The following is a 25497-nucleotide window of genomic DNA, read 5'->3' as shown; positions in this document are numbered from 1 at the left end:
GGTAGCTCAATACATGTGAAATTAATATAGGAGAAAAGAACTAAAACCAACACAATTCTATAGGGTCATGATGTCCCCAGCCCGTGTCACACACAGATGCTTCTAACCTTAGAAACCAACTCACAAAATAGAGAAATATCCTTTTGGTCTCAATATTATACCCCTTTTCCTTTCAGGAAGAAACCTTAATATACCCACAGAAAGGAAATATCCTTACCTTATATTAAAGTACCTTACCCCTTGCTCTCTCCTCTTCCCAAACACACAAAGCAGGAGGCATTGTATAAAGGCACTTTATTTTAAAATCAACACATCCTGCTTGTATAAATCAGTTACTCTCCATTTCCAACTTCCATCACCTGAGTTTGAGAGCAGAGTGTGTGGTATTCTCCTGGGCTTAAGGTATAAACTGACATGGCGTTCAAGAACACGTCCAGTGGGCAGAGCCCATCGGGGCAACCTCTCGGCACTTGCTCCTGCGGAAGAGACATAACTCAGCGGGTCCACCAAGGAGCCTGTCCTTCTGCTATTTCCAGCTGAGCCCAGAGATCTGAGAGGCACTGACCCACGTGGTATATGTGTGCATACATATTACAGACAGGAAGGCACCACTACCCGGTCAGCTTCCAGAATAAAAGTACTATGCTCTGCTTGTAAAAGCACTCAAAAAGTGTTGAATTGACTGGGAAGAAACAGTCAAGTTACATCCCTGAGCTGGGAGAACCAACAGGCTCATCCCTGGGGCGTGCTCCAGCCTCTGCCCTGGACCCCAGCCCTGATGAAGCCGCCAACACCATGGGTGCTAACAGCAGCACACATCACCTCCCAAAGATACCGTCAACAATCTGCAAAACAGGCCTCACAGCCAGGAGGCTACATCCTGACGGGGACACTCAGGAGAAGAGGAGGGGGACCCTCTTCCTAGAAGGAGTCTGTAACAGAACTGGGATAAGGCCCAAGCCCCATCCTGCCACCATCTGTCAAGTTCTGCCTGACCCGTGGGCATAGCCAGGAGTTGCCCTATAGGATTTAGAGAGCTGACTGTGCCGAGGGAGACTCCACTGGGCCTGAGGAGGGGGACTCGGTGCTAACTCAGGTGGGTGGGTTTTGTGGGAGGGCGCCTCACCACCACCCAACCCCACCTCAGGGGTATTACCTTCCCATGGTAATAGAGCTGCACAAACCACTCCTTAGATTCCAGGTGCTGGTAGAGTTCCATGGTCAGGTCAACAGCAAACGGTGGCCATTTGTGGTCAAAAATCCCCAGGGTCATTAAGAGTGGTATGAAGGTCACATCATGAGCCGCATAGAGATACAGCTTTCTGCAAGAGGAAACCGCTCTCCACAATTCTCTACCTCAGGACTCTGAAGGTCAGGATGTGGCCTGCCTCCTTTAAGTAAGACACACTTGCCTGAGAAACCAGGTGACATCTAGAAATCAGCTGAGCCTGGTATAAAACTCCTTTGCAATCGATCGTGGGAAGAACCCTTGTTCCCACTCCCCGTGTCTTCATGAGGAGGGTCTTCGCCAGAGAAACTCTCCTGGCCTCCTCCTTGCCACCCACTCACTCCTCCCTGGTGAGTTTCAAAGAAGAAACTGAGCATGTCTGGCTTAGGCCCTACCTCTCTTCTCCCTTTGGGTCCTGCCAGCCTACATGAATGCTCTTCCTACTCTCAGTCATGGGATGAGTTTAGTAGGGCAAGGTGTGCTCCTTGTTGGGGAGGCTTAAAGTTTTGGGGTATTAAGTTTATTTCAAAAGAATATTCATAAGCCCATTTGGCCCTCAGCACATTCTCCAAATGGCTTTAATCGGTAATAAGAATGCCATTTTAATCTACATCTGCCTGACACCAGTATCCATCTCTTAGGAAAGACCAAGGATTTTATTTATGAACCCCCATCCTAGAAGACTAGCATTGGATCCTGTGGTATTCTAAAGATCCAAGGCAGAGGGTGGCAAGGTGGCAAAAGCCAGCAAAAATATACTGTCATTGCAGGTACTGTGAAGGATAGGAAATGGCATTCACAAGATTTGCTATTACAAATCCTGGCCCAAAGTTCCTGTTTCAACTCATTGTCCCCTATTCCTCTTATGCCATCATGAGCTTCTAGCTGTGCATAATACCACAACAGTGCTTCTCCAAAATTCAGGTGAATATCAGTCACCCGGGGATCTTGTTCAATTGCAGATGCTGATTCAGTAGATCAGGCTGGAGCCTGAGAATCTGATGAGTTCTTGGGCAATGGTGAAGCTGTTTGTCTGCAGACCACACTTAGCAAGTGCCTAGGACATATAATATTCCACAGCCGTAGTCCCAACCTCGGATTCAAGGCTACAAAAATGGCAATGGAGGCTCATGAGCCACTTCCAACATTTTTTTTTTTTTGTTTTTGAGACAGAGACTCGCTCTGTCACCAGGCTGGAGTGCAGTGGCGTGATCTTGACTCACTGCAACCTCTGCCTCCTGGGTTCAAGCAACTCTCCTGCCTCAGCCTCCCGAGTAGCTGGGACTATAGGTGCATGCTACCACACCCAGATAATTTTTATATTTTTAGTAGAGCTAGGTTTAACCATGTTGGCCAGGATGTTCTCGGTCTCCTGACCTCGTGATCACTCGCCTCGGCCTCCCAAAGTGCTGGGATTACAGGCGTGAGCTACTGCGCCCGGCCACTTCCAACATTTTTAAATGCCTTATGGATATCATACCTTCTTTACACTCAATGAAAGTGGTTCAAACTACACAATCCATTAAGCAATTATCTTTGTTTTGGACTATTATCATATCAAATCAGTGTCACATCATAATTGGCTATTGTTTGACATATCTTCAATTAATAAAAAAAGAAGAGAGAGAGAGAAAGCAACAGGAAATTTGAGGTTCTTTTCACTAAACTAAAATTTTCAAAACATGGTAGGAGGGATGCAGCAGGAAGAAAGGTTAAAAGATTGTGAACCTTTTTGAGACTTGGGGCCTGTTAAACATCTACCTTTGGTCACTGACAGCCTGGTTCTTGCCTCCCTAAGATCTGGGTTCCCTCCCTGCAGCCAGAGGTCCCCACGGCCCTTAGCTGCACAAAGCAGAGTTGCCGTGCCAGGTACCTGATGTTGTTGGGTGCGGTGGCAGAATCCACGGCTCTCAGCAGGTTGCCCTCCAGGATATGGAGGAATGGGCCGACTGCCATCTGAAGACTTTCCCTGTGAAAAGTGAACAACATTTAAGCACCTAGAGGGCACTCAGCATTCAGGGGACACAGACTGATTCTGCCCCCAGGACCTCATGAGTCCAATCAGACAGAGCTGAGAAAAAGGCAAGTCATGCATAAGGGCTAGCAATGGGCCAGAAGGAGAGAAACGGCACTGAGGCTGGTCTTGGGGTCCTCTGTGAATAAAGACTCCCAACAACACAAGCACCAGCACACAGACCTGTTGTGAACACAACTGAGATGGGAGGGGCTGAGGGAGCAGGAGGGTGATAACCTGGATAAGCCGTGACCAACTAGGCCTTGAGGAATCAAAGAACAAAGCTGACAAAGCTGGGAAGGAGAAGGGGTAATAATTTCCAGGAATTCTAGAAGGCCCTTAGAAAAACAATCAGAAGGAACAAGAACATCCTAAATTTTGTTTCCTATGTGCCAGCCTTCCTTCTTTTGGAATTTAGACTATAAGGTCATTTCTTATTTATGTCTTATTTATTTTACAGAAGAGGTTCAGTGGTTGTGCTCCCAGGCTTGGCTCTGCGGCTTCACCACTTTCATTCTCAGGCCTGTCCCATCACGACCACAGGTGACTACTGCAGCTTAAAGCACATTCACTCACAGTAGTGAACAAAGTCCACTTACTATAGAAGAAAGAAATGTTTCTCATCTACTCATCCTAGCAGCTGATTAGCTTCCATGGAGCCTTCAGGGGCCAGTCTTCTCCTTGTTTTTGTGCTTCTTACTTTTTATCAAAGAGAAAAAAATACCCCTCCTAGAATTCCCAGAACCCAGTTACCGACAAATGAAAACAAGGTTGCCATGACTGGCTTAGACAAATCCTTATTCGTGGTGATTGGGTAAATGACCATCTTTATAAGTCAAGGAATGTTGCGGCAATGGATGAAGAACAGGCACCCAACACTGTATGCAACATATACTTTTCAGAAGAATATATACAGGCAAAGCCAAGTTGTATGACCTTGTGAGGTTGTAACCATTTGTCCTTGAAGAAATGTTAGTTTTATAAAATCAGGGCTAATTGGAATGGAACAGACAAGGTCCTGTTTAAAGTGATTTTTTTTTTTTTTTGAGATGGAGTCTCGCTTTGTCGCCCAGGCTGGAGTGCAGTGGTGCGATCTCGGCTCACTGCAAGCTCCGCCTCCCGGGTTCCCGCCATTCTCCCGCCTCAGCCTCCAAGTAGCTGGGACTACAGGCACCTGCCACCACGCCCGGCTAATTTTTTGTATTTTTAGTAGAGACAGGGTTTCACCATGTTAGCCAGGGTGGTCTTGATCTCCTGACCTCGTGATCCGCCCGCCTCAGCCTCCCAAAGTGCTGGGATTACAGGTGTGAGCCACCGCGCCTGGCCTGTTTAAAGTGATTTACACCAGAATAAAGCAAACTACACGATAGGCCAAATCTGACCAGTTTTGGTAAATAAATTTTACTGGCACACAGTTGTGTCTATTTGTTTGCATATTGTCTTTGGTTGCTTCATGTTACAAGGGCAGAGATGAGTAGTTTTAACGGAAATTGCATGATCCTCACAGCTTAAAATATTTACTAAATATGTGTGTGTGTGTGTGTGTGTGTGTGTGTGTGTGTGTGTGTGTGTGTGTGTGTGTTGATAAAGGAGAAGGCAGTAAGTAACAACTTAGGTACGGTGGGGCCCCTGCACAAACAGAAAAGGGAAGCTGGCAAGTCCCAGGGAGTGGCAGCAAGCTGTGTGGCTTGGTAGGAACCTTCTGGACACCCTAGGCTTGCACAAAAGTGGACACACTGACTCTGAGTGGAAGGAATGCAGTCAAGGACTCTTATCCTTAGGCACTCAACCGTGCAAATTCTTGAACTGTTAGATGCCTTTCCCCCCTACTCATCTTTCCCCGAACTACTTTCTACCTCCCCTCCTCTATCAAGTCACCTATTTTTAGTGCAAGCTGAATGCTCTCAACCAATCAGAAAAAAAAGGTGTCTTCCGAAATTTGGTAAGAGGAAAACTTTCCATTCTGGTAGTCAGGAAACACACCTAGAAACAGAGCCCTAACTGTGTGTGAGTCATATAGCGAAAACACAGAATAGGTAGTCAGTGGATCTGGGTCCAAGTTCTGGCTCCATCACTTGCTAGCTGGGCCTAGACCAGGGAGGCAGTATCTCCCAGCCTCAGTTTCTGTATCTATAAAGCCAGGGAGAAAGGTATCTCTCTCACCTCACAGTGAGAATGTGAAAATGATTTGTAAATTGTAACATGATGACTAAAGAGAGAAATGAATATTCTTTCTTCAGCTCCCTGCCACCCAAATCCTTTAAACCTTAAAGCAAAAGGAAAAGGCAAGTGATAAAGTCAGGAGAGTGGTGGCTCCTGGTTCTGCATAACAGGGAACAGAAGCACTAGGTCACCAGTTCCAGCTGCAGAAGTGCAAAGACCTAGGGTCTCCTGGCAGGCGGGCAGAGTGGGGTTCAGCCTCCTTACACACGGAGACATCAGCTGCCAGGCGTGAGTGGGCCTGATGAACTCCTCTTCCCCATACACTTGGATGTCTGACCAAGTGTGACTTCATGCCAGCAGTGAGAGGCCCCTCACCTGTCTTCCTTGGGCAGTATGTACAAGGATGTGTCCACAGCTCTCTCTTCAATCATCCGTGCAAATCTCTTCAGCATGGGGCAGCTTGGGAGGCTGTGTGCCTGAAAGGGCCACATGGAGTTTTAGAAAAAAATGCTTCTCACCTACTGATTCTAGCAACTGATCAGCTCCCATGGAACCTGCAGGAGCCTGTCTTCTCCTGGGAAGAGAAGACGGGCTCAAGAACAGCTATGTCTGTTAACAGCTCAAGAAGATATGTCTATAAAGCTCTTCCAAAGCTATTACTAGCTATCTGAAGGCCAGGGGAAAAAAAAAAAAAAAAGAAAGGGTTTCTTCCCTTTCTGATGACTCCCCATCTACTCCAAAATGATTAGCATTTTTGTTTTTTGGTTTTTTTTGTTTTGAGACGGAGTCTTGTTCTGTCACCCAGGCTGGAGTGCAGTGGTGCGATCTCGTCTCACTGCAAGCTCCGCCTCCCGGGTTCACGCCATTCTCCTGCCTCAACCTCCCGAGTAGCTGGGACTACAGGTGCCTGCCACCACACCCGGCTAATTTTTTTTGTATTTTTAGTAGAGACGGGGTTTCACCGTGTTAGCCAGGATGGTCTCGATCTCCAACCTCGTGATCCGCCCGCTTTGGCCTCCCAAAGTGCTGGGATTACAGGCGTGAGCCACCGTGCCTGGCCTGTTTTTCTGGGTTTTTTTTGGAGATGAGTCTCACCCTGTCACCCAGGTTGGAATGCAGTGACGCAATCTCGGCTCACTGCAACCCCTGCCTCCTACGTTCAAGTAATTCTTCTGCCTCAGCCTTCTGAGTGGCTGGGACTACAGATGTGCACCACGATGCCTGGCTAAATTTTGTATTTTTAGTAGAGACAGGGTTTCTCCATATTGGCCAGGCTGGTCTCGAGCTCCTGACCTCGTGATCCTCCCACCTTGGCCTCCCAAAGTGCTGGGATTACAGGCATGAGCTACCGTGCCCAGCCTGTATTTTTTAACTTAAAAAAAAAAAAAGAAAAAAAAAAGATGAATAAAATCCAAAGTAAGGAATTCATAAATTCCTACCTGACCTTCGTTTTCCCAAAATGACTTCTAAAAAATACGCCATACAAATATATGATATGAACTCTTGCCTTCTAACCTTAAACCTGTTTTACACATAAGAGCAAGGTGCATTTCTGCCTTCAGGGTACACTGCCATTTTATTTTCACAAGAGGAGGGAGGATCCTATACACCTTTGGATGTCCAACTTCTGAATCTAGAGAAACCTTTCCCATTATCAGTCTTCTTTATATATTTATTACAGAAAAAAAGATCCTATGGCTAAATAAGCTTAAGGAAAACAGACTTAAAGATTAACCAGCTTTCTTTACGAAAGGCATCTCAGATTTTTTTAATGTGTTGATGTACATATAGTACTCTCAAGAAGTGATACAATAAATAGGGATTCCAAAATTTTTAGACCCTACTCATCCCTTCCAACCATTGCCCCCACCTGCCCAAACACACACTTGCATATTGGGTGTTCTGAGGAACATGCCTCAAGAAGCTCTGGTCTAGAGTTCAGTGCCTGTGTTCCTGCCTGGGTAAGGAGTCTTCCTCGATTGCTCCCTATCCCTCAGTCCCCACATCCATTCTATCTGCAGGTCCTATCACAGTTGCCTCCAAACCAGGAGGCCTCCACCCACTTCTCTCCCCCCAGTTTTAACTCAGGAGCCAGCCCACCAAGGCTATTATCCCAGGCTCCCCAACCCCAGGACTCACCTGCTCAGCAGCCACGTTGTCCAGGAGGATGAAGAAGTCCACTGCATCACTACTGTCAATGCCCATCCCTTCCTTCACCTTTTTCAAATCCTCTGAGATTCCTGGCTGTAAAGAGGCAGTCTTCCTCCGGCCTCTGACAAAAAAACAAAGAGTAATGTCTTATACTCTATAGTGATTAACAGTTTACAAAGTGTACTTCACATTTGGGATTATCATTTGGGATACCATTTAATCCCCACAACCCACTGGGGTTAGCTGGTATTATCCCAATTTTATAGATGCATAAACTAAGGCTCTATAAGGTCAAATGACTTGTAAACATAAGTTAGCAAGTACCAGGGTTAGGATAACAGGATGAATTTTCCAAATCTCACTCTAGCATTTGCATTATATAAAAAATGATGGAAGCATGGCCCATGTGTGTCTGAAAACAGCATTCTCTTTTGTTTATGGAATGCCATATAATCTTAGTGCAGCCTAGATATACCTGATAACTGAAAAGTGTCATCAGCCCAAACCAATCTATCCTACATAGAAACATATTGGTAAGAGAAGAAAAGTCTGTGTCTTCTTGGGCTTGTACACCTGGATTTGCAGGTTAAAGACAGTCTCAATCATCTTTTATTTAACCTGTTGGTTTCCTCATCTGCCCCACCTGAGAGCCCTGGGTCATCAGGAGGATAATACTTTGTAAATGGCAAAAGCCCACTCGTGGCTGTATGTATCATCTTGCTAGCCCAACGTGCAGCTCTTCTCAGAATTCCTGACCTTTACCATGGGTCTGTCACTGTGAATAAGACTTCTTCACTTCCTAGACAGCTGATGTCACATTTAAGTGTAATTTAAACCTTCCCATCCATTATTCGCCAGTAGGGTAAGCCTGGGCAGGCCCTCAGTACAGACAGTTCTGCCAGCAAAGGTGGTAAAAGGCTGTCCCCCACTGGTGAGCAAGAAAACAGGAGCAGTTACCTGGTTCTCTGCCTCAGGCTCCAGCAGCTTTGGTAGTTGGGATATAAGACTTCTGAATCTGCTTCATCAGTGTGGATGATGATGGGTCCTGGAAGAAAAGTAGGAAGCACAGGCAGGCAGAGGCTTCAGCTTGTTCTTCCCAGCATCTCCACCCCCTTCTCTTTGTCTACAGAGATGGAGCAGAGATCTGCTCTGAGAGGCAGATCATCAAGGTTACTCCTTAAGGACAGAGAATGCCCTCCACATGCCCTGGCCCTGCCGAAGGGGGCTCTCCTATAATCTGAGCAATGGAAAAAGTAAGTCACAGCAGCCTTGTTCTGTCTAGCACAAGCCCTCCTATTGGGCCACAAATAGACTAGAGCAGGTAATAGACCTGAATCAGACTGGCAACTCCCTGACCCCTTCCAAAAAATCCCTGCTGTAAAGCACTACCAGCATCTGGGCATTCTAATAAAGAATAGCGTTATCAGAACTAAGTTACTATCTTGCTTCCCGAAGCCTGATCTATAGGCCACTATAGTGACTTATCACATAACAAACTGAGAAAAGTGAACGCAAGGCCACAGATCCTCTCAGAGACCCCATAGCCTTGCCCAAAATAAAAAGCCAGGCTTTTAGATGAATGGCTGGTCTAACCAAAGATCTAACCAAAGAAACTACAATGTTTCTTATGTCTCTCATGGCAGCTCACTGCTGTTCAGAGCTCCTCAGTACCGTTGTCCCCTCCTGTCAATGCCCAAAGAAGGTGTTCTAACACCTTCCCAGGCTTTGCTCTGTGCCGGAGATGGCAAGTGCCATCTCTGTGTGGTAGGTTCTTTTTCCACACCACTCAAGCCTGATGGCAAAAGAAGTAGCTCCCCAGCAGCAATTTGGGATTCACTGAGGTCAGTCTGCAGAGTGATCAGCTGAATCAAAGTCCCAAAGGGGTATTTATTCCCAACTTATTGATAGTCAGAACCAAGGGCTTTAAAAGTAGCCTATAACTTCACTAGAATATCAGAATCCGCACACACATCATTGGTGTGAACAGAAGAAGAAACCACACTGAAAGTCATGAGTTTAGTCTTCAGTCCACAACTAACCAGCAGAGTCGCCTTGGGAAGTCACTACCGTTCTCTGGGGTTCATCTGTACATCGAAGGGGTGGGACTGTATCAGCCACAGAACCTCCACCAACCTCCAACTATTATGTAAAGCATAATAATAAAAGAAGAGGTGCTGATGGCTGCAAGGTGGAGATCCAAAGCATAGTCCACTTGCATGTCCCATCCCCACCTTTTCTGTACTTTCTGAGACCCCTCTGAAGAATGCTGGGGTTCTGCAAGATGTGTTGTGAAAAGGACAAACCAAATGATCTGATGCCGCCTCCAGATATACATGTCCTCAAAGAAACAGTTGAGCATAAAACGAAAAAGTAGGATTCTGAACCAAGACTGCCAGAGTTTGAATCCTAATTCCACCATTTACCAGTTTTGTGTCCCTGGGCAAGTCACTGAGCCTCTCTGTGTCTTGGTTCTCTTATCTGTAAAAGGGGATAATGACACCTACCTCATAGGGTTATTACAAGAATTAAACAAGTTAATATATGCAAAGTTCTTAGAACAAAGTTTGTTGCATACAATTGGTCCTCCACATCCTTGGGTTCCACATCCATGGATTCAATCAACCATGGATTAACAATATTTAAGAAAAAAAGAACAATACAAACTAACATAATAAAAATAACAAATTAGAAAACAGTACAGGATAATACAGCGCATTTGTGTTGTATTGGGTATTAAAAGTAATCTAGAGATGATATGAAGTACATGGGAGGATGGGCATAGGTTACGTGCAAAGCTACGCCATTTTATAAAAGGGACTTGAGCATCTGTAAATGTTGGTATCTGCCAGGGGAGAGGGTTGTCCTGGAACCAATCCCTTTTGGATACTGTGGAATGACTGTACTAGGTCCTTTATGTGTTAGAATAACTATGACTTAAACTTATATAACACTAATAAAATTATAAACCTCTAATAGTTCCATCTGGGGTCTGATAATGCTGTCTGGATTTTGGACCCACAGTTTATGATAAGTAAGGCACACTTGAGTAGACAAATGTACACTGAGCAAATGATTGGCCAAGTGGGCAGACCAACAATCTCCAGCTTTCCCCACAGCCTGATTCTCTGTAGCTTACATGTAACCTCTGGGATTTTTCTAGGATTTTACTCCTAAAGCAATATCCCAAAGTTGCAGCATTTCCACCAACAGTGCCACCTTCTGGGATTCTTTTTTTTTTTTTTTTTTTTCTGAGATGGAGTCTTGTTCTGTCACCCAGGCTGGAGTGTAGTGGTGTGGTCTTGGCTCACTGCAACCTCCACCTCCCAAGTTCAAGCAATTCTCCTGCCTCAGCCTCCTGAATAGCTGGGATTACAGGCGCCCACCACCATGCCTGGCTAATTTTTTTATTTTTAGTAGAGATGGGTGTTTCACCATCTTGGCCAGGCTGGTCTTGAACTCCTGACTTTATGATCTACCCGCCTTAGCCTCCCAAAGTGCTGGGATTACAAGCGTGAGCCACCACACCCGGCCCCTTCTGGGATTCTTTATTCAAGTCCCTTCATATAGGAAAGGCATGGAAGTAGCTAGGAAAGAAGTCAAACTGGAGTCCCAACACCTGTGGGTCCAGCGCAGGGAGCTGCTACCCAGACACCTGCACCTGAGGCTAGTGATTTCCTTCCGTGCTGGAAACCTGGGACATTCCCAGTCTGGGACTTGCCTAAAGAAAATGTTGCCACCAAGAAACATCTTTCCTTCTCAGTACCACTTCTGATGTTTCTAAGAAGATCTTTACCTTTTAGAAGCTAAGCAATTGAGAGCTTTCAGAAGATCAGGCGCTGTGGGTCATTCCTAAACTCAAGGCCTCCCAAGAAGTAAGGGGCAGCCCAAACTGCTTTATGGCTTTATGTTACCTAGACACGTACTGTTTGTGTGCAGCAGCCAACTACAGCCAGAACTAGCAGCAGTATCCAACCCAGTTGGGGGTAAGACCAGACTCGTCTTTCCTGAAGGTTCTATTATTTTACATATTTCTTAAAGAGTGTGATGGAAATTTTGTTTCTATTTGAGATACTGCCAAAAAGCTAAACAAAGTAACAAGAACCTTTGCTTTGTGGCACCTGTTTAGTGAGGTCATGATAATCTGAAACTCAGACCAGTGATTAAATGTAAATTTGAGTCAATTACAAATGACAAAATGAAGCTTCATGTGATGGCCAAAGGCTCTCAACACATGGGATCCACGAGGGAAAATAATTAACTCAGTCCTTGGGGATGACAAGGTTAGGAACCACTGACTACAACCATTCAGGGGCTGAATATATCAAAACCCAAACTTGATGGACTTTCTCAACTAGGAAAGGCTAGACAGAACACTGTTCACGCTATGGATTATTACCAAGATTAGGGCAGTAGCAGCAGTGTTGGGGCCCAGTGTCCTTCCTTTCCAGCAATGTCTCACCTAAACAAAAAGTCCTCTCGAGTGTTTACAAAACATGGTTAAGACTGCCTTGTGCAGCTGGTGTAGAAGCTTGAGGGGAGAAGCCAGGAGCCAGAGGCAGATCAGAGCAGCTGCTACACTGCTGCTACTGTGGAGGTCAGGCTGGCAGGGGCACCATAAGGCCAGACAGGGAAGGACCCACCGGACTAGGTACACACTGGAAGTCACACATGCAGGAGAAAACAAATCAAGGGAACAGGCACCAAGAAAGAGATAGGGGCTTTGGAAGCGAGAAGCAAGAACCCCAGGGACAGGGACTGACTGGGATCCCAAATACGAACCTTCTTTCTGACACTGGAAAAGCCCAGCCAGCAAACAACGGGTGGACTCCAGATTCCGAAAAATGTTAGTGGAACGAATACTGAAAAAAATGAGAAGACAGTGACAGTCATAAAAGGAATATTTAATTATATACACTCTTATTTTATTCCACAGAGGCTCCAGGGGTCTTTCAAGAGTATATAAGGAGAGCTATGGAACTAGGAAGAAAGCTTTACTTCTCTGTGAGATGTCTGCCCTCAAGAGACTCGAAGTCCAATGAATGTGACCTCCAGGAACCACCTGTTCACCAGATCCTGTGACATAAGGGTATGCAGCATGACAAATTGTCCCCCAAACTACCTTGGGTGAGAGTGGGAACCATCTTTGGGAGTCAGGACAGGTATCCTCATGCTCAAGACCTTAAATTAAGTGCAACATCCCTTTTCAAGTGACTCACAAGACCTCCTGTGGGTTGAAGGTTGGTGAAAGAAAGGGAATGTCTTCCACATAGTTCTTCCTCAGTCTCTCTCCCAAGGCAAACATCTGCTGCATGCCCACCTTGGTCAGCTGCCCAGCAAACATGCCCCCCTAAAGTAGGGAAGAAAGAGAAAGAAGAATGAAAACACCTGACAGCCTGCTGAACTCAGCCCAGAGAAAACCACCCAACCTTTGCAGTGGGGCTCCCCCGAGCAAGGAAGCATTGCTCACCTTCAGGGTGGTCTCACGGTATTGAGAGTCATAAGGAGAATATGGTTTCGGACCACCAGTTAGACTGGTGACTGTGTAATCAAACTGAGTTTGGGGTGGGACCTCTGATAGCTGCGGGTTCCACTCTACCTGTTAGTATCACACAAACAAAACAAAACAAAAAACAAAAAAAAATTGTTTAAAAATGGTTCTTGAAATGTACTGCATTAACATCTCAAAGTACTCAGAACACATGGCTGGAATCACTGACACTAGGCCTGCACCTTCCCATGGGATGGAAGGAAAGAAATGTTAGCTGAAATTAAGGGAAGAAAAGACGGTGATTTATTATTCCAGGTGTCCTTAGCCTAAGTCCTGTTATTGCTACACTAGTACTGACTGCTAAGGGGCTGCTCTGGCACTTAGCCCACACTGAAGTAAAGGGGAGAAGTGACCAGAATGCCTGGCATGCGGATACATAGTGAATGAATGAAGAGATGGATGAAAGAAATATGATATCAGTGACCATATGTGTGTAAGAATTTATAAGGAATTAATCTGGAGGTTTCTATGCCCTATCCCAGCTTAAGGATTCTACTTAATGTCCCTTGTAACTACTACATTTTTCTCCTCCTTTCATGCAATTCGTGAAACAAGCAGCTGCCACCTAGGAAGATGTTGCTTTTTCACGATCTTCTGTTATTCCTTGCAATCTGGCTCCTGCCCCAACTGTGCTGTAATGATTTCAAAACATCACTAGTGGCCACAGGTCTCATAGCTCCAACTGTCCATAAAACTCTGACACTCATTGAGTCAGATGTGATGACTTCAACTTTAAAAACAAGTCTAATCCCATAGACCAATTCCCCTTCCCAATCTACTATGTCCCTCTCAATGTTACCACAGTTCTCCTAGGCCCCAAACCTCATACTTTTGGCTCCCTGTGGATCCACCATCCCCACACCAAGCCCTGTTGATCACTACCTAGAAGAAAAGTCCTCCCCAATGGTCCTTCCATTATCTTATTGTACAATGTAAACCTTATTACTACAGGCAAAAGCCTGTGACAAACTCCTCCCTTTTACCTGCACAATCCATCCATCCATAGCCAACTAATTAATCTTTTTGGAAAAAATATTTTTTATTGCATATAAATATTTTATATTTTAATTGACAAATAATTGTATATTGTATATATTTATGGAGTATAATGTGATGTTTTGATATACATTTACGTTTTATATATTAACTAATGTAAACAAAATTCATCAGCTCACATGCTTTCATTTTTACGTGGTGAAAATATATAAAGTCAACCTTTTAGTAACATAGGCATACATAATTTTATTGCTCCTTACAGATACTGCATTTTTCACAAATTGAAGGTTTGGAGTAACTCTGCATTGAGCAAGTCTATCAGTGCCATTTTTCCAACAGCACGTGCTCATTCATGTCTCTGTGTAAAATTTGGTAATTCTCATAATATTTCAAACTTTTTCATTATTATTAAATCTGTCAAGGTGATCTATGATTTGTGATTTGTTTTTTGTTTTGAAATGGGATCTGGCCATCTTGCCCAGGCTGATCCTAAACTCCGTGATCTTTGATGCTACTATTTTAACTATTTGGGAGTGCCATAAACTGCACCCATGTAAGATGGCAAACTTAATCAATAAATGTTGTGTGTTTTCTGAGTGCTCTGCTGGCTGGGTTTTCCTCCATCTCTCTCCCTCTCCTCGAGCCTCCTTATTTTCTGAGACACAACAATATTACAATTAGTCCAGTTAATAACCCTACAATGGCCTCTAAGTGTTCAAGTGAAAGGAAAAGTTGCAAGTTTCTCACTTTAAATCAAAAGCTAGAAATGATTAAGCTTAGTGAGGAAGGCATGTAGAAAGCTAAGATAAGCCAAAGCCTATGCCTCTTGCACCAAAAACCAAGTTACGAATGCAAAGGAAAAGTTCTTGGAGGAAATTAAAAGTACTACTCTGGTGAACACACAAACAATAAGAAAGTGAAACAACCTTATTGATAACATGGAGATATTCAATGCAGAAGAAACAGCCTATATAGGAAGAAGATCCCAGCTAGGACTTTCACAGCTAAAGAGAAAAAGTCAATGCCTGGCTTCAAAGCTTCAAAGGACAGGCTGACTCTCATTAGAGATTAATGCAGCTGGTTTCTTGAAGTTGAAGCCAAGGCTCATTTACTACTCTGCAAATCCTACAGCCCTTAAGAATTATGCTAAATGTACTCTGACTGTGCTGTATAAATGGAACAACAAAGCCTGTATGGCAGCACATCTGTTTACAGCATGGTTTACTTAATATTTTAAGCCCACTGTTGAGACCTACTGCTCAAAAGAAAAAATGGATTCCTTTCCAAATATTACTGCTCATTGACAATGCACCTAGTCACCCAAAGGCTCTAATGCAGATGTACAAAATTAATGTTGTTTTTGTGTCTGCTAACACAACGTCTTTTCTGTAGCCCATGGCCCAAGGAGTAATTTTGACTTTCAAGTCTTTATTATTTAAGAAATACATTTTGTAAGGCTGTTGTTGCCCTAGATAGTGATTCCTCTGATGAATCTGGGCAAAGTAAATTGAAAACCTTATGGAAAGAATTCACCATTCTAGATGCCATTAAGAACATTTATGAGGAGGAGGTCAGAATAGCAACATTAAGAGAAGTTTGGAAGATTTGATTCCAACCCTCATGGATGACTTTGAAGATTCAAGGCTTCCGTGGAAGAAGTAACTGCAGATGTGATGGAAATAGCAAGAGAACTAGAATTAGATGTGGAACCTTAAGTTTTGACTGAATTGCTACAATCTCATGATAAAACTTGAATGCATGAGAAGTTACTTCAAAGAAGTGGTTCCTGGAGAGGGAATCTAGTCCTGGTGAAGATGGTGTGAACACTGTTGAAATTACAACAATGGATTTATTACAGAAACTTAATCGACAAAGCAGTGGCAGAGTTTGGGAAGATTGACTCCAATTTCAAAATATGTTCTACTGTGGGTAAAATGCTATTAAACTGTGTCACAAGCTATAGAGAAATCTTTCATGAAAGGAAGAGTCTATCAATGTGGCAAACTTCACTGTTGCCTTATTTTTAAAAATTGCCACAGCCACCCCAACCTTTAGCAACTACTACCCTGATCAGTCAGCAGCCATCAACTCAAGGCAAGACCTTCCATTGGCAAAAAGATCATGACTCACTGAAGGCTCAGGTGATCACTAGCACTTTTTAACAATAAAGCATTTTTAAATTAAGGTATGTACATTTTTAGACATGCTATTGCATAACAGGATACAGAACAGTGTAAACATAACTTTTATATGCACTGGGAAACAAAAAAAAAATTGTAGGACTCACTTTATTGCGATATTTGCTTTATTATGGTGGTCTAGACCTGAATCTGCAATATATTCACGATATGCTTGTATGTGTAGAATCTAAAACAGTCAAACTCACAGAATTAGAGAGCAGAATGGTGGTTATCAGAGGCTGGGGGGGCGTGTAGTGAATGGGGAAAGGAGAGATTTTTATCAATGGGTATAAAATTTCAGTTAGACAGGAATAAGCTTTAGTGATCGATTGTACAGGATGGTGACTACAATAAATAATAATGCATTGTATATTTCAAAATCACCTAATTAATCTTGCTAAGCCACTTTCATCATATCAGTAGCTTTTTCCTAATGTCTCAGAGGTAAACATCTGTCCTTCAAGGACTTCTACATCATGGCTGGGTGCAGTGGCTCATACCTGTAATCCTAGCACTTTGGGAGGCTGAGGTGGGAGGATCACTTGAGACCAGGAGTTCAAGATCAGCCTAGGCAACATAGCAAGACCTCATCTCTTAAAAAAATAAATTTAAAAAAAGGACTCTACCCCTTTGCCCAGCCCCTGTACTCAGCTTCACTGCTTTCCTCCTCCCCTCCAACCCAGAAGTTGCCCACTGCTTCTGCAAAGATGCCTTCCAGCTTGCTTCTCTTGCTTGGAGGGACTCCTGTTCCTATCTGTCCATCACCTTGTTTTCAATGTTCAAGGATAGCTCAACTCTTACTTCCCCATCACTGACTACTCCAGCTTTCAATGGTTATCTTCTAAATATGAATTCCTATAACATTTATAATAAAAAAAATTTAACTCAATTTCCTACTACTTTGTTTAGTTTTAAAACTAACATTTAGAAACCTACTATGTCACATATCATCATATTTATCTTCATTCCTCCCAGAACTATCCCAGGATAATGGCACTGGGAGCCTCAGATTCTCTTTGCATAGAGGGAGCCCTCCATTCTTCCCAAAGGCACATGTCAGTCCCACTGGCACCTGGTCTCCAACACCTGAACCTCCTTCTGACACATCAGAGGACCAGATGTTCATAGAGAGGCCTTCCTCCTCCTTTCACAGTTAATCACTGCTCCCTCTTTCTGACACTCTAAGCCCTCTGGATAAAAAACCCTTCAAGGGTTCATGGCTCATGTGGCCCCACCTCCTCTCTAGCAGCCCCCTTACCAATTCTTCCCTATTCTACACACCTACTCTCTAGCCACACAACTTTGTTTCCTTTCTCATATTTCATGGCCTTTCAGTATCATGTTTCTTATGCCTGGAATTTTCTTTCCTCATTCATCTAGAAAGACTTTTGTTCACTCCATAAGACTCAACTTAAATGTTCCCAGAAACCTTGGTCATGGCCGTATGCTTTCACAGTTGCTCCAGCGGCTCTCTTTAGTAGCCTTTACCAAAGTGTATTAAACGAGCTCCTTTATTGGTCTGTCCTGTTCAGTAGACTTGGCTTCCTGAGAACAGAGACTGAGTCATCTACTGACCTCTGTTTCCCAGCAAAGGGCCTCACACACAGTAGGTACAATTAATAGCTCTAACAATTTGCCAGCTCTTGTAGAAGATACCCATCTTGAGAAAACTTGACCCTGCCTTTCCTGGGTTTTCAAGTTAGTAAAGAAAAAAGGCCAGCTGTGAATGTAAATGGCAGCAATGCCATAATAGAAGCTGACATGTGCTGCAAGAAACCATATGAAGGCATAGCAGTTCAAAAGCAAGACAGACCTTCTCTTCTGGCTGGGGATTCAGGAGAAGTTTCATTCAGGGAATAGCATTTTAAATGAATAGTATTTAGACAAGCAAATATCTGTACTTAAAAAGGGTGGCATTCAGAATTCCAAAAATAACTAGAAAGCTTGAGCAAAGCAGAGATGGTGAAGAATGTGTATGGCAAAGAAGTGGTTTGGTTTGCCTCAACCAGGGAATGGTTTTCCAATTTTTAAATCAGAAAACACCGAGTAAAGTTAAACTTAGACTTGTACACATAAGGCAAAAACTGGAATTTCTCTAGTTGAAGTAGGAGTAGGATCCTACAGCCCCAGCTGCTCAACATCACCTTAGCCCAGGGGCTCCACAGAATAAATCTGAAACCTGGCAGCATATATCACAATTGGAATGGGAAGACTAGATGCAGAAAAGCCTATTTTGAGATGTTAGCAATAGCCCACGTGAGAGCCTAAGGCCTCATCTAAGCCAGTAGGAATAGAAGAGATAGATGTAAGACATGTGAGTTAGACTTGGCAAGTGAGTAAATGAAAGCTTTATTTGGGGGCTGTGTTGGTAGGTAAACACAGAGGAACAACAACAAAAAAAATGACTACTTTGATTTTTGAGCCTAGTAATGGAGGTATTCCTTGACTAAAACTAAGACTGAGACAGAAAAACAGGTGGAAAGCTGATTTCAGTTTTGGACATTTGAAGACACCTCCTTTGTGTTCCCAGTGCTCCCAACATATTCCCTTAATTGTTGTCTGTTGTCTCTCTCCTTTATCACATTGAAAACTCCTTTAAAGGCAAGACTGAATTATCCATTCATGTAGTTCCAGTGTCCACCACAGGGTGTGACACAAAGCTCCACAGGGCCATTCAGCCTCACTAAGAAATCTCCTGTTAGCCACATTCACCAAGAGAGGACCCTTGGTGTCCCCTAGGAGACTGGAGTCCAGGTCATGTAAAGTCTAGAGTACAAGTTTTCAGATTTTCAAGAATGGATGATACATCAGTTTCATATAATAGTGTCCACTCCACATACACACTCTCATTCTCATTCCTGCTCTTAAGTTTCCCAGTTAGTGGCAAAGACTAACTTGATAACTTTACTTATTTTATGTATACCCAACTTCAAGGGGTAATAAAGTAGATAGAGCAAAAATTAAAATATAGTAAGACAACCAATCCCAAGTAGGCAAGAAAGACAAAAGCAAACAAATGTAGGGACAAAGAAATGGATACAGTAACATGGTTACTAAAATATGTACAACAAGAAGATCTGTTTACTTACTATAGGTGGGCAACAGACTTGGCACCCAGCTTCTGGACTTTTACATAAAGAAAGAAACTTGATCAGCTAGACTAAAGAGAAAGGCAAGCCAACTGTGCAGGAGAAGCACACCATTTCTAATGCTAACAGACAAATTCTTCCCAAGGGTCCTCATAAAGAGGATAGAGTAATATAATGAACATCTTTTCAGCAGTCACAGCAATGAGTTCTGTGGGACTGTTTCTCCTAGTTCTCTCAACACAGAATGATAGCCTCTTACCAAAGTACATTTCAGCGAAGGCAATTCTGTACTGGGATTGATATACTACATTCCAGATAAAAGAAGAAATCTACATAAAAGTAAAGAAAAACCTTCCAGGTGTAGATTTTACAATAAAGCAATCATATTAAACCTTGTCTGTACACTGGTATTACCAGGACATTTTTTAAAAGTTACTGATGCCTGAGTCCCATCCTGGGATAATCACATTTGGATTATCCTCCCAAAAAGGGAGGCCTCCACTTTTTTAATGCTCTTCAGTCCAGATAATTCTCAAGCTTCACCAGAGAGTCTTTTACATTATCTGGATACCCTGGACCAATTAAATTAGAATTCTTCAGAAGGAGACCCTGGCATGTGTATTTTTTAAAGCTTCCCAGTTGACTTCAATGTTCCACCACGGTTAAGAACTATCGATCCCGAAGAATGGGTGGACTGACTAGCACATCCCTCATGTAATGCTTCTTGAATACCACTTCTTTTAGCTGAGCTTTGGAAAGGTACTAAGCAACAAAAGATACTGACATGCTTCCCAGCTCATCTATATTGTCAAATAAATAAGGACCCAAATGTCTTAATCAACAGTGAAGCTGGGGTAGGTTAGACTTTATTTTATAAAAACTGAGGAACCTCCCTGGGTGGAGGCCATCTTGACACCCAGGGGAGTTGAGGGAAGCCTGGAAGCAGTGCCAAATCTTTTCTTTTGATAGTGCATTTGGATCTACTCTAATGATTAGGAAAAAAAAAAAAAGGCCAATCAAGTTCTATATTTTTATGTCCAAAGCACAATCTTTTAGCAAAACAGGTTAAACCAATAGCCATTCAAGCCATAAGAAAACAATAAAACATCTAGTTTTTTGTTTTTAAGATGGAGTCTTGCTCTACCACCCAGGCTAGAGTGCAGTGGCATGATCTCGGCTCACTGCAACCTCCGCCTCCTGGGTTCAAGCAATTCTCCTGCCTCAGCCTCCTGAGTAGCTGGGATTACAGGTGCCCGCCACCATACCAGGCTAATTTTTGTATTTTTAGTAGAGAGGAGGTTTCGCCATCTTGGCCAGGCTGATCTTGAACTCCTGACCTTGTGATCCACCTGCCTCAGCCTCCCAAAGTGCTGGGATTACAGGCGTTAGCCACCGCACCCAGCCAAAACATCTAGTGGTTTTTTGTTTTGTTTTGTTTTGTTTTTTGCAGACAGAGTCTTCCTCTGTTGCCCAGGCTGGAGTGCAGTGGCGCGATCACGACTCACTGCAAGCTCTGCCTCCCGGGTTCACACTATTCTCCTGCCTCAGCCTCTCGAGTAGCTGGGACTACACCCAAAGTGCTGGGATTACAGGCGTGGGTACCACACCCAGCCAAAACATCTAATTTTAAATCATGCTTCTTTCTGAGAATTTGTGAGATGACTGAATGAAGTGACTTGTCACATACATTAATCTATAAACCAGTCAGAAATCAGGAAACATGTACTGAAGACAAAAAAGTTTTGCCAGGCAGTCCCTTCTGACTATAATTAATAGCAGAACCAAGAAGATTAAAAAATCCCAATAATGGCTGGGTGCTGGCTCACACCTGTAATTCTAGCACTTTGGGAGGCTTGAAGCGGGCGTATCATGAGATCAAGATATAAAGACCATCCTGGCCAACATGGTGAAATCTCATCTCTACTAAGAATACAAAAATTAGCCAGGTGTGGTGGCGCGTGCCTGTAGTCCCAGCTACTCCGGAGGCTGAGGCAAGAGAATTGCTTGAACCCAGGAGGCGGAGATTACAGTGAGCCGAGATCGCACCACTGCACTCCAGCCTTGCAACAGAGTAAGATTCTGTCTCAGAAAAAAATAAAATAAAATAAAAAATTCCAATAACAATCTCTATCAAATTGGATCTTGAAATGAACACCTGACAGAGACTATCCAGAAACAAGTTTTAAGAGGTTAATATTTGCTCATAGCCTAAACTGAAAGAGAGTTGGTTCACCCCTGATTTTTATGCACATGACTTCATACTAGATAACCAAAGGTGTTGAAAGCATCTGCCTAAAGTCTGGAGAATATGAGCAGAGAGGAGAGGTAATATGCCTTCTCTAATTGCAAAGTCAGGCCATGGATTCAGATGCTATTTTGTGGCTACACAGATTGAAGATGAATGAAGCTGGTATCCTAAGCTACAATGGACCCTTCAACCATAAAGGCAGAAGATACCCATCACACACCCACTCTCCCTCAGGGATAAAGCCCTAAAAGAATCTAAATCTTTTCCTAGGGCCTTCAGGGTGTATATATATGGTACATACTAGGTCTAGGCCTGCACATGCAAAGTTTTATTCTCTGTTACCACTGATAACTTTTTGTCTTCTAGGTAAATATAATATATATTCCTACATATGATTCCCCAGTCCTTCTGTACCAAGAATAGAGAAGAACTGGGGGAAGGGGAGCATCAGAGATGGGCTGTATACAAAATCTTAAGGAAAATTTAGTGATCTAATATAGAAAGGCAAAGTAAGAGACTGAAAAAAAAAATCAAAGAATCAAAATGAAAGAAGCAATCCCAGTACCAGAGAGCAAGTGATACAGCCAGAGTAAGGCTAACCAGAAATCTGGTAATGAATTAAGTGCCTTCCAAATGTATTTATTTATGTGGAAAATGCTTTAGAAGTTTAATTTCATGTGCGGCCAATTTTGAAAAATGGGTTTCCAGTTGTACAATGTAAAGACACAATCCTGAAGGTTTCTAGAAAGCAACTATGATTATGAAGAGTATACCTAACATCAGTTTTGGACAATCTGTTGGACCTCCTCCAACACCAACCTGGAAGACCAACGATACATCACTCCACATGTGTAATACCTGGGTGTTTGGGCATTTCAGGTTGCCTATTCCTCTTCACTAGGCCTTTCTGCTGTGAAAAGTCACATCCAGGAAAGATAATAATTTTTTAAAAACTATTCGTGCTTTAGTTATAATTATCCTGACAAAACCAGGCAGATTTTTAAGACATAACAGCCACAGACTAGCCCATTTTTAATTTTTTCCGACCTCAAATCCCTTCCACTATAGGTTTAGTAACCTTAAACAGAAAAAGAGAACCCTAGAATACAACACTTGTTACAAAAAAAAAAAAAAAAAAAAAAAAAACTTCAGATCTCAAATGGCCTCCAGCAAACCCTGAGAAAAAACTGTTATAAAGATTGTTTCCAAAGGCAACGACCTTATCCACTGTGATCTCAGTTAAGAGTGGTTCCTGTCACTAAAGTCCCTTCAGCTGACAAACCACTTTCAAAATTGTCACACAGAAGTGCACTGCACCCTTGTACTCATGTTCACCCAGACACTTAATAGAAATGCTGACCTGGGGCACTACTCCACACTTGCTGAATCAGAATCTGCAACGTAGCAGGATCCCCAGGCGACTCCCATGCGTCTTAAGAAGCGCTTACTGCGCCATCAGGGCAAAACGTGAAGTTCCGGGGCTGTCCTACCCCCAGCAGGTCCTTTGCTCAAGAGCCTGGGGAGGAACTGGCTACTGCTGTTTTCCCCTCTTCTGGACCCAACCCGAGCCCCGCTCCGCGTGAGTAAAGCTCTGAAGATGTGTGTTCCCGCGAGACGCCTGGCCTGGCACACGGTCCTCGCCCCACCAGCCCCGGCCCGGGCCGACCTCTCACCTGCTCCTCCAGCGGGAGCGGCTTGAGAGGACTCCGCGCCCCGTGTCGAAACACGACCTGCACCATTTTCAACTTCAGCAGGCTGCGGTCGACTGGACGCTGGTCATCGGCCCCCTGCAGCTCGGCCAGGGCCACCCGCCGCTGGTGCAGACAGTACGCCAGCGAGGTCAGGACGCCCACCGGGGTCCACAAGCGCATGCTGAAGACACCAGTGATCATGGTGGTAGGCCCTCGCTGCCCTCCGGGTTGAGGCTGCAGGAGGCAAACACAATCCCTCTGCGGGCGCCGGGGCTCAGCGGGCGCCCCCAAGTCCGCGGGAACCTGCGGGTGCGTACATCCAGCCCCTCAACAAGCAGGGACCGCTGTGCCTCCCGGCCTTGAGGGAGACCCCGAGTGGGAACGTGGGGAGAGAACAGGAGGTGGCGGCAGCGAAGAGTCCCTGGGACTTTTAACCCGGGTCGGGGTTGGTCGCTCCTGCTGCACACCGGGCCGGGGGAGTTCGGATCCTTATCTTTTGCCCTATGGGGAAACTTAAACTTGTATTTCAAGTTTGGCCTCCAGCACTCTTGAAGGAACAGGAACCGACTCTGAGTTCCCTGGCGGCAGCGGCTCCACTAACAAGGACGACTCGATTCCACTTTTCTATAAGCAGGCTCCTACCCACCTCACCTACCCAGGGACCCGTCCCAAGTGGACCCGCGCACAGGAGCACGGGAAAACGAGTCCTGCAGTGACGCCTCGCCTGGAGACTCGGAGTTGTGGGAACTACAGCTCCCACAAGGCTGCGCGTACCGCGGCTCCCAAGAAGTGGCTGGTACCAGCCCCGCTCTGCAGCGGTCCCCGCCCCTCTGGCCCAGCCGGCCGTTTTCCAGGCATGGGTGGCCCCCTGACGTTCCTGGTCCGGCCGTGGAATGGAAGTGAATCTGTCGGGCCATGGAATTTGCCAGGCAGGAAGAGCGCGAGCACAGGAGTAGAATTGGGTGGTAGAGGGGAGTAGTTTGAGTCTAGTTTTGAATGCAGAAGACTTCCTTCCGGTCCTGGAAGCCTGGTTGCTGAAGCGAGGAGCTGAGACACCTGCTGAGTGATTACCATTTGCGAAATACAGCACTAGGTGCTTTATATTTAGTCATTTACTACTCCCTTCTCTCTTTTTAAAAAATTCTCGGCCGGGCGCGGTGGCTCAAGCCTGTAATCCCAGCACTTTGGGAGGCCGAGACGGGCGGATCACGAGGTCAAGGGGATCAAGTCCATCCTGGCTAACACGGTGAAACCCCGTCTCTACTAAAAAAAAAATACAAAAAACTAGCCGGGCGAGGTGGCGGGCGCCTGTAGTCCCAGCTACTCGGGAGGCTGAGGCAGGACAATGGCGTAAACCCGGGAGGCGGAGCTTGCAGTGAGCTGAGATCCGGCCACTGCACTCCAGCCTGGGCGACAGAGCCAGACTCCGTCTCAAAAAAAAAAAAAAAAAAAAAAAATTCTCAAGCTTAAGTCATTGTGATCATGTAGAACTTTAAGCTCACTGATGTGTTTACTTCCATCCAGAATATTTCTTGTGGAAAAAGCCATGCCTTGCCTGTGGGTGTCCCAGTGATTAAGTTGGCACGGTGGCTCACGCCTGTAATCCCAGCACTTTGGGAGGCCGAGGCGGGCGGATCACGAGGTCAGGAGGTCAAGACCATCCTGACTAACACGGTGAAACCCAGTCTCTACCAAAAATACAAAAAACAAACAAACAAAAAACCCAAAAAACAAACAAAAAAAAACCCACAAAAAACTAGCCGGGCGTGGTAGCGGGGGCCTGTACTCCCAGCTACTCGGGAGGCTGAGGCAGGAGAATGGCGTGAACCCGGGAGGCGGAGCTTGAGTGAGCTGAGATCAAGTCACTGAACTCCAGCCTGGGCGACAGAGGGAGACTCCATCTCAAAAGAAAGAAAAAGAAAAAAAAAAGAGCCTAAGAACACAGGACAATGCCAGGCTTACCACCTGCTAGTCTGGTTTCTGTTCATATACAGGTATCCCAAGCCTGTGTTCCCGGATCTTTGCAACAGGACACGATCTGGGATCCATTATGTGTCTATCTGAAGGTGAAGGCCAAATTGAGAGGAGACACATTTGTGAGGAGAGTTGGTGTATGCCATCTATTTCTTTAATCATTCTAAATCCTATCTTTGGATCAAACTGGGCCAGATGTAAAGACAACATACTTA

At 44.5% G+C, this 25497-nt stretch overlaps 1 protein-coding gene across 2 annotated transcripts; it reads right to left on the bottom strand.

Moving 5' to 3' along the window:
• Positions 1-279: 279 nt before the first annotated feature.
• ACP6 (acid phosphatase 6, lysophosphatidic) lies at positions 280-23714 on the bottom strand. Of its 2 annotated transcripts, none has more exons than XM_073996994.1 (10): positions 22978-23714; positions 13024-13152; positions 12773-12903; positions 12336-12415; positions 8514-8601; positions 7545-7677; positions 5781-5881; positions 3102-3197; positions 1157-1322; positions 280-476 (listed from the first exon to the last, which is right to left on the bottom strand). In XM_073996994.1, the coding sequence occupies exons 3-10, from the start codon at positions 12895-12897 to the stop codon at positions 333-335; spliced, it is 933 nt and encodes a 310-aa protein (XP_073853095.1). In that variant the 5' UTR covers positions 12898-12903; positions 13024-13152; positions 22978-23714; the 3' UTR covers positions 280-332. The 2 variants fall into 2 exon arrangements, with proteins under 2 accessions (XP_073853095.1, XP_005542124.1); XM_005542067.5 differs by having other exon boundaries at positions 23291-23714.
• Positions 23715-25497: the final 1783 nt, after the last annotated feature.

Source organism: Macaca fascicularis, chromosome 1, assembly GCF_037993035.2.
Source record: "Macaca fascicularis isolate 582-1 chromosome 1, T2T-MFA8v1.1".
Lineage (NCBI taxonomy): Eukaryota > Metazoa > Chordata > Mammalia > Primates > Cercopithecidae > Macaca > Macaca fascicularis.
This window is presented reverse-complemented; position numbering and strand designations above follow the sequence as displayed.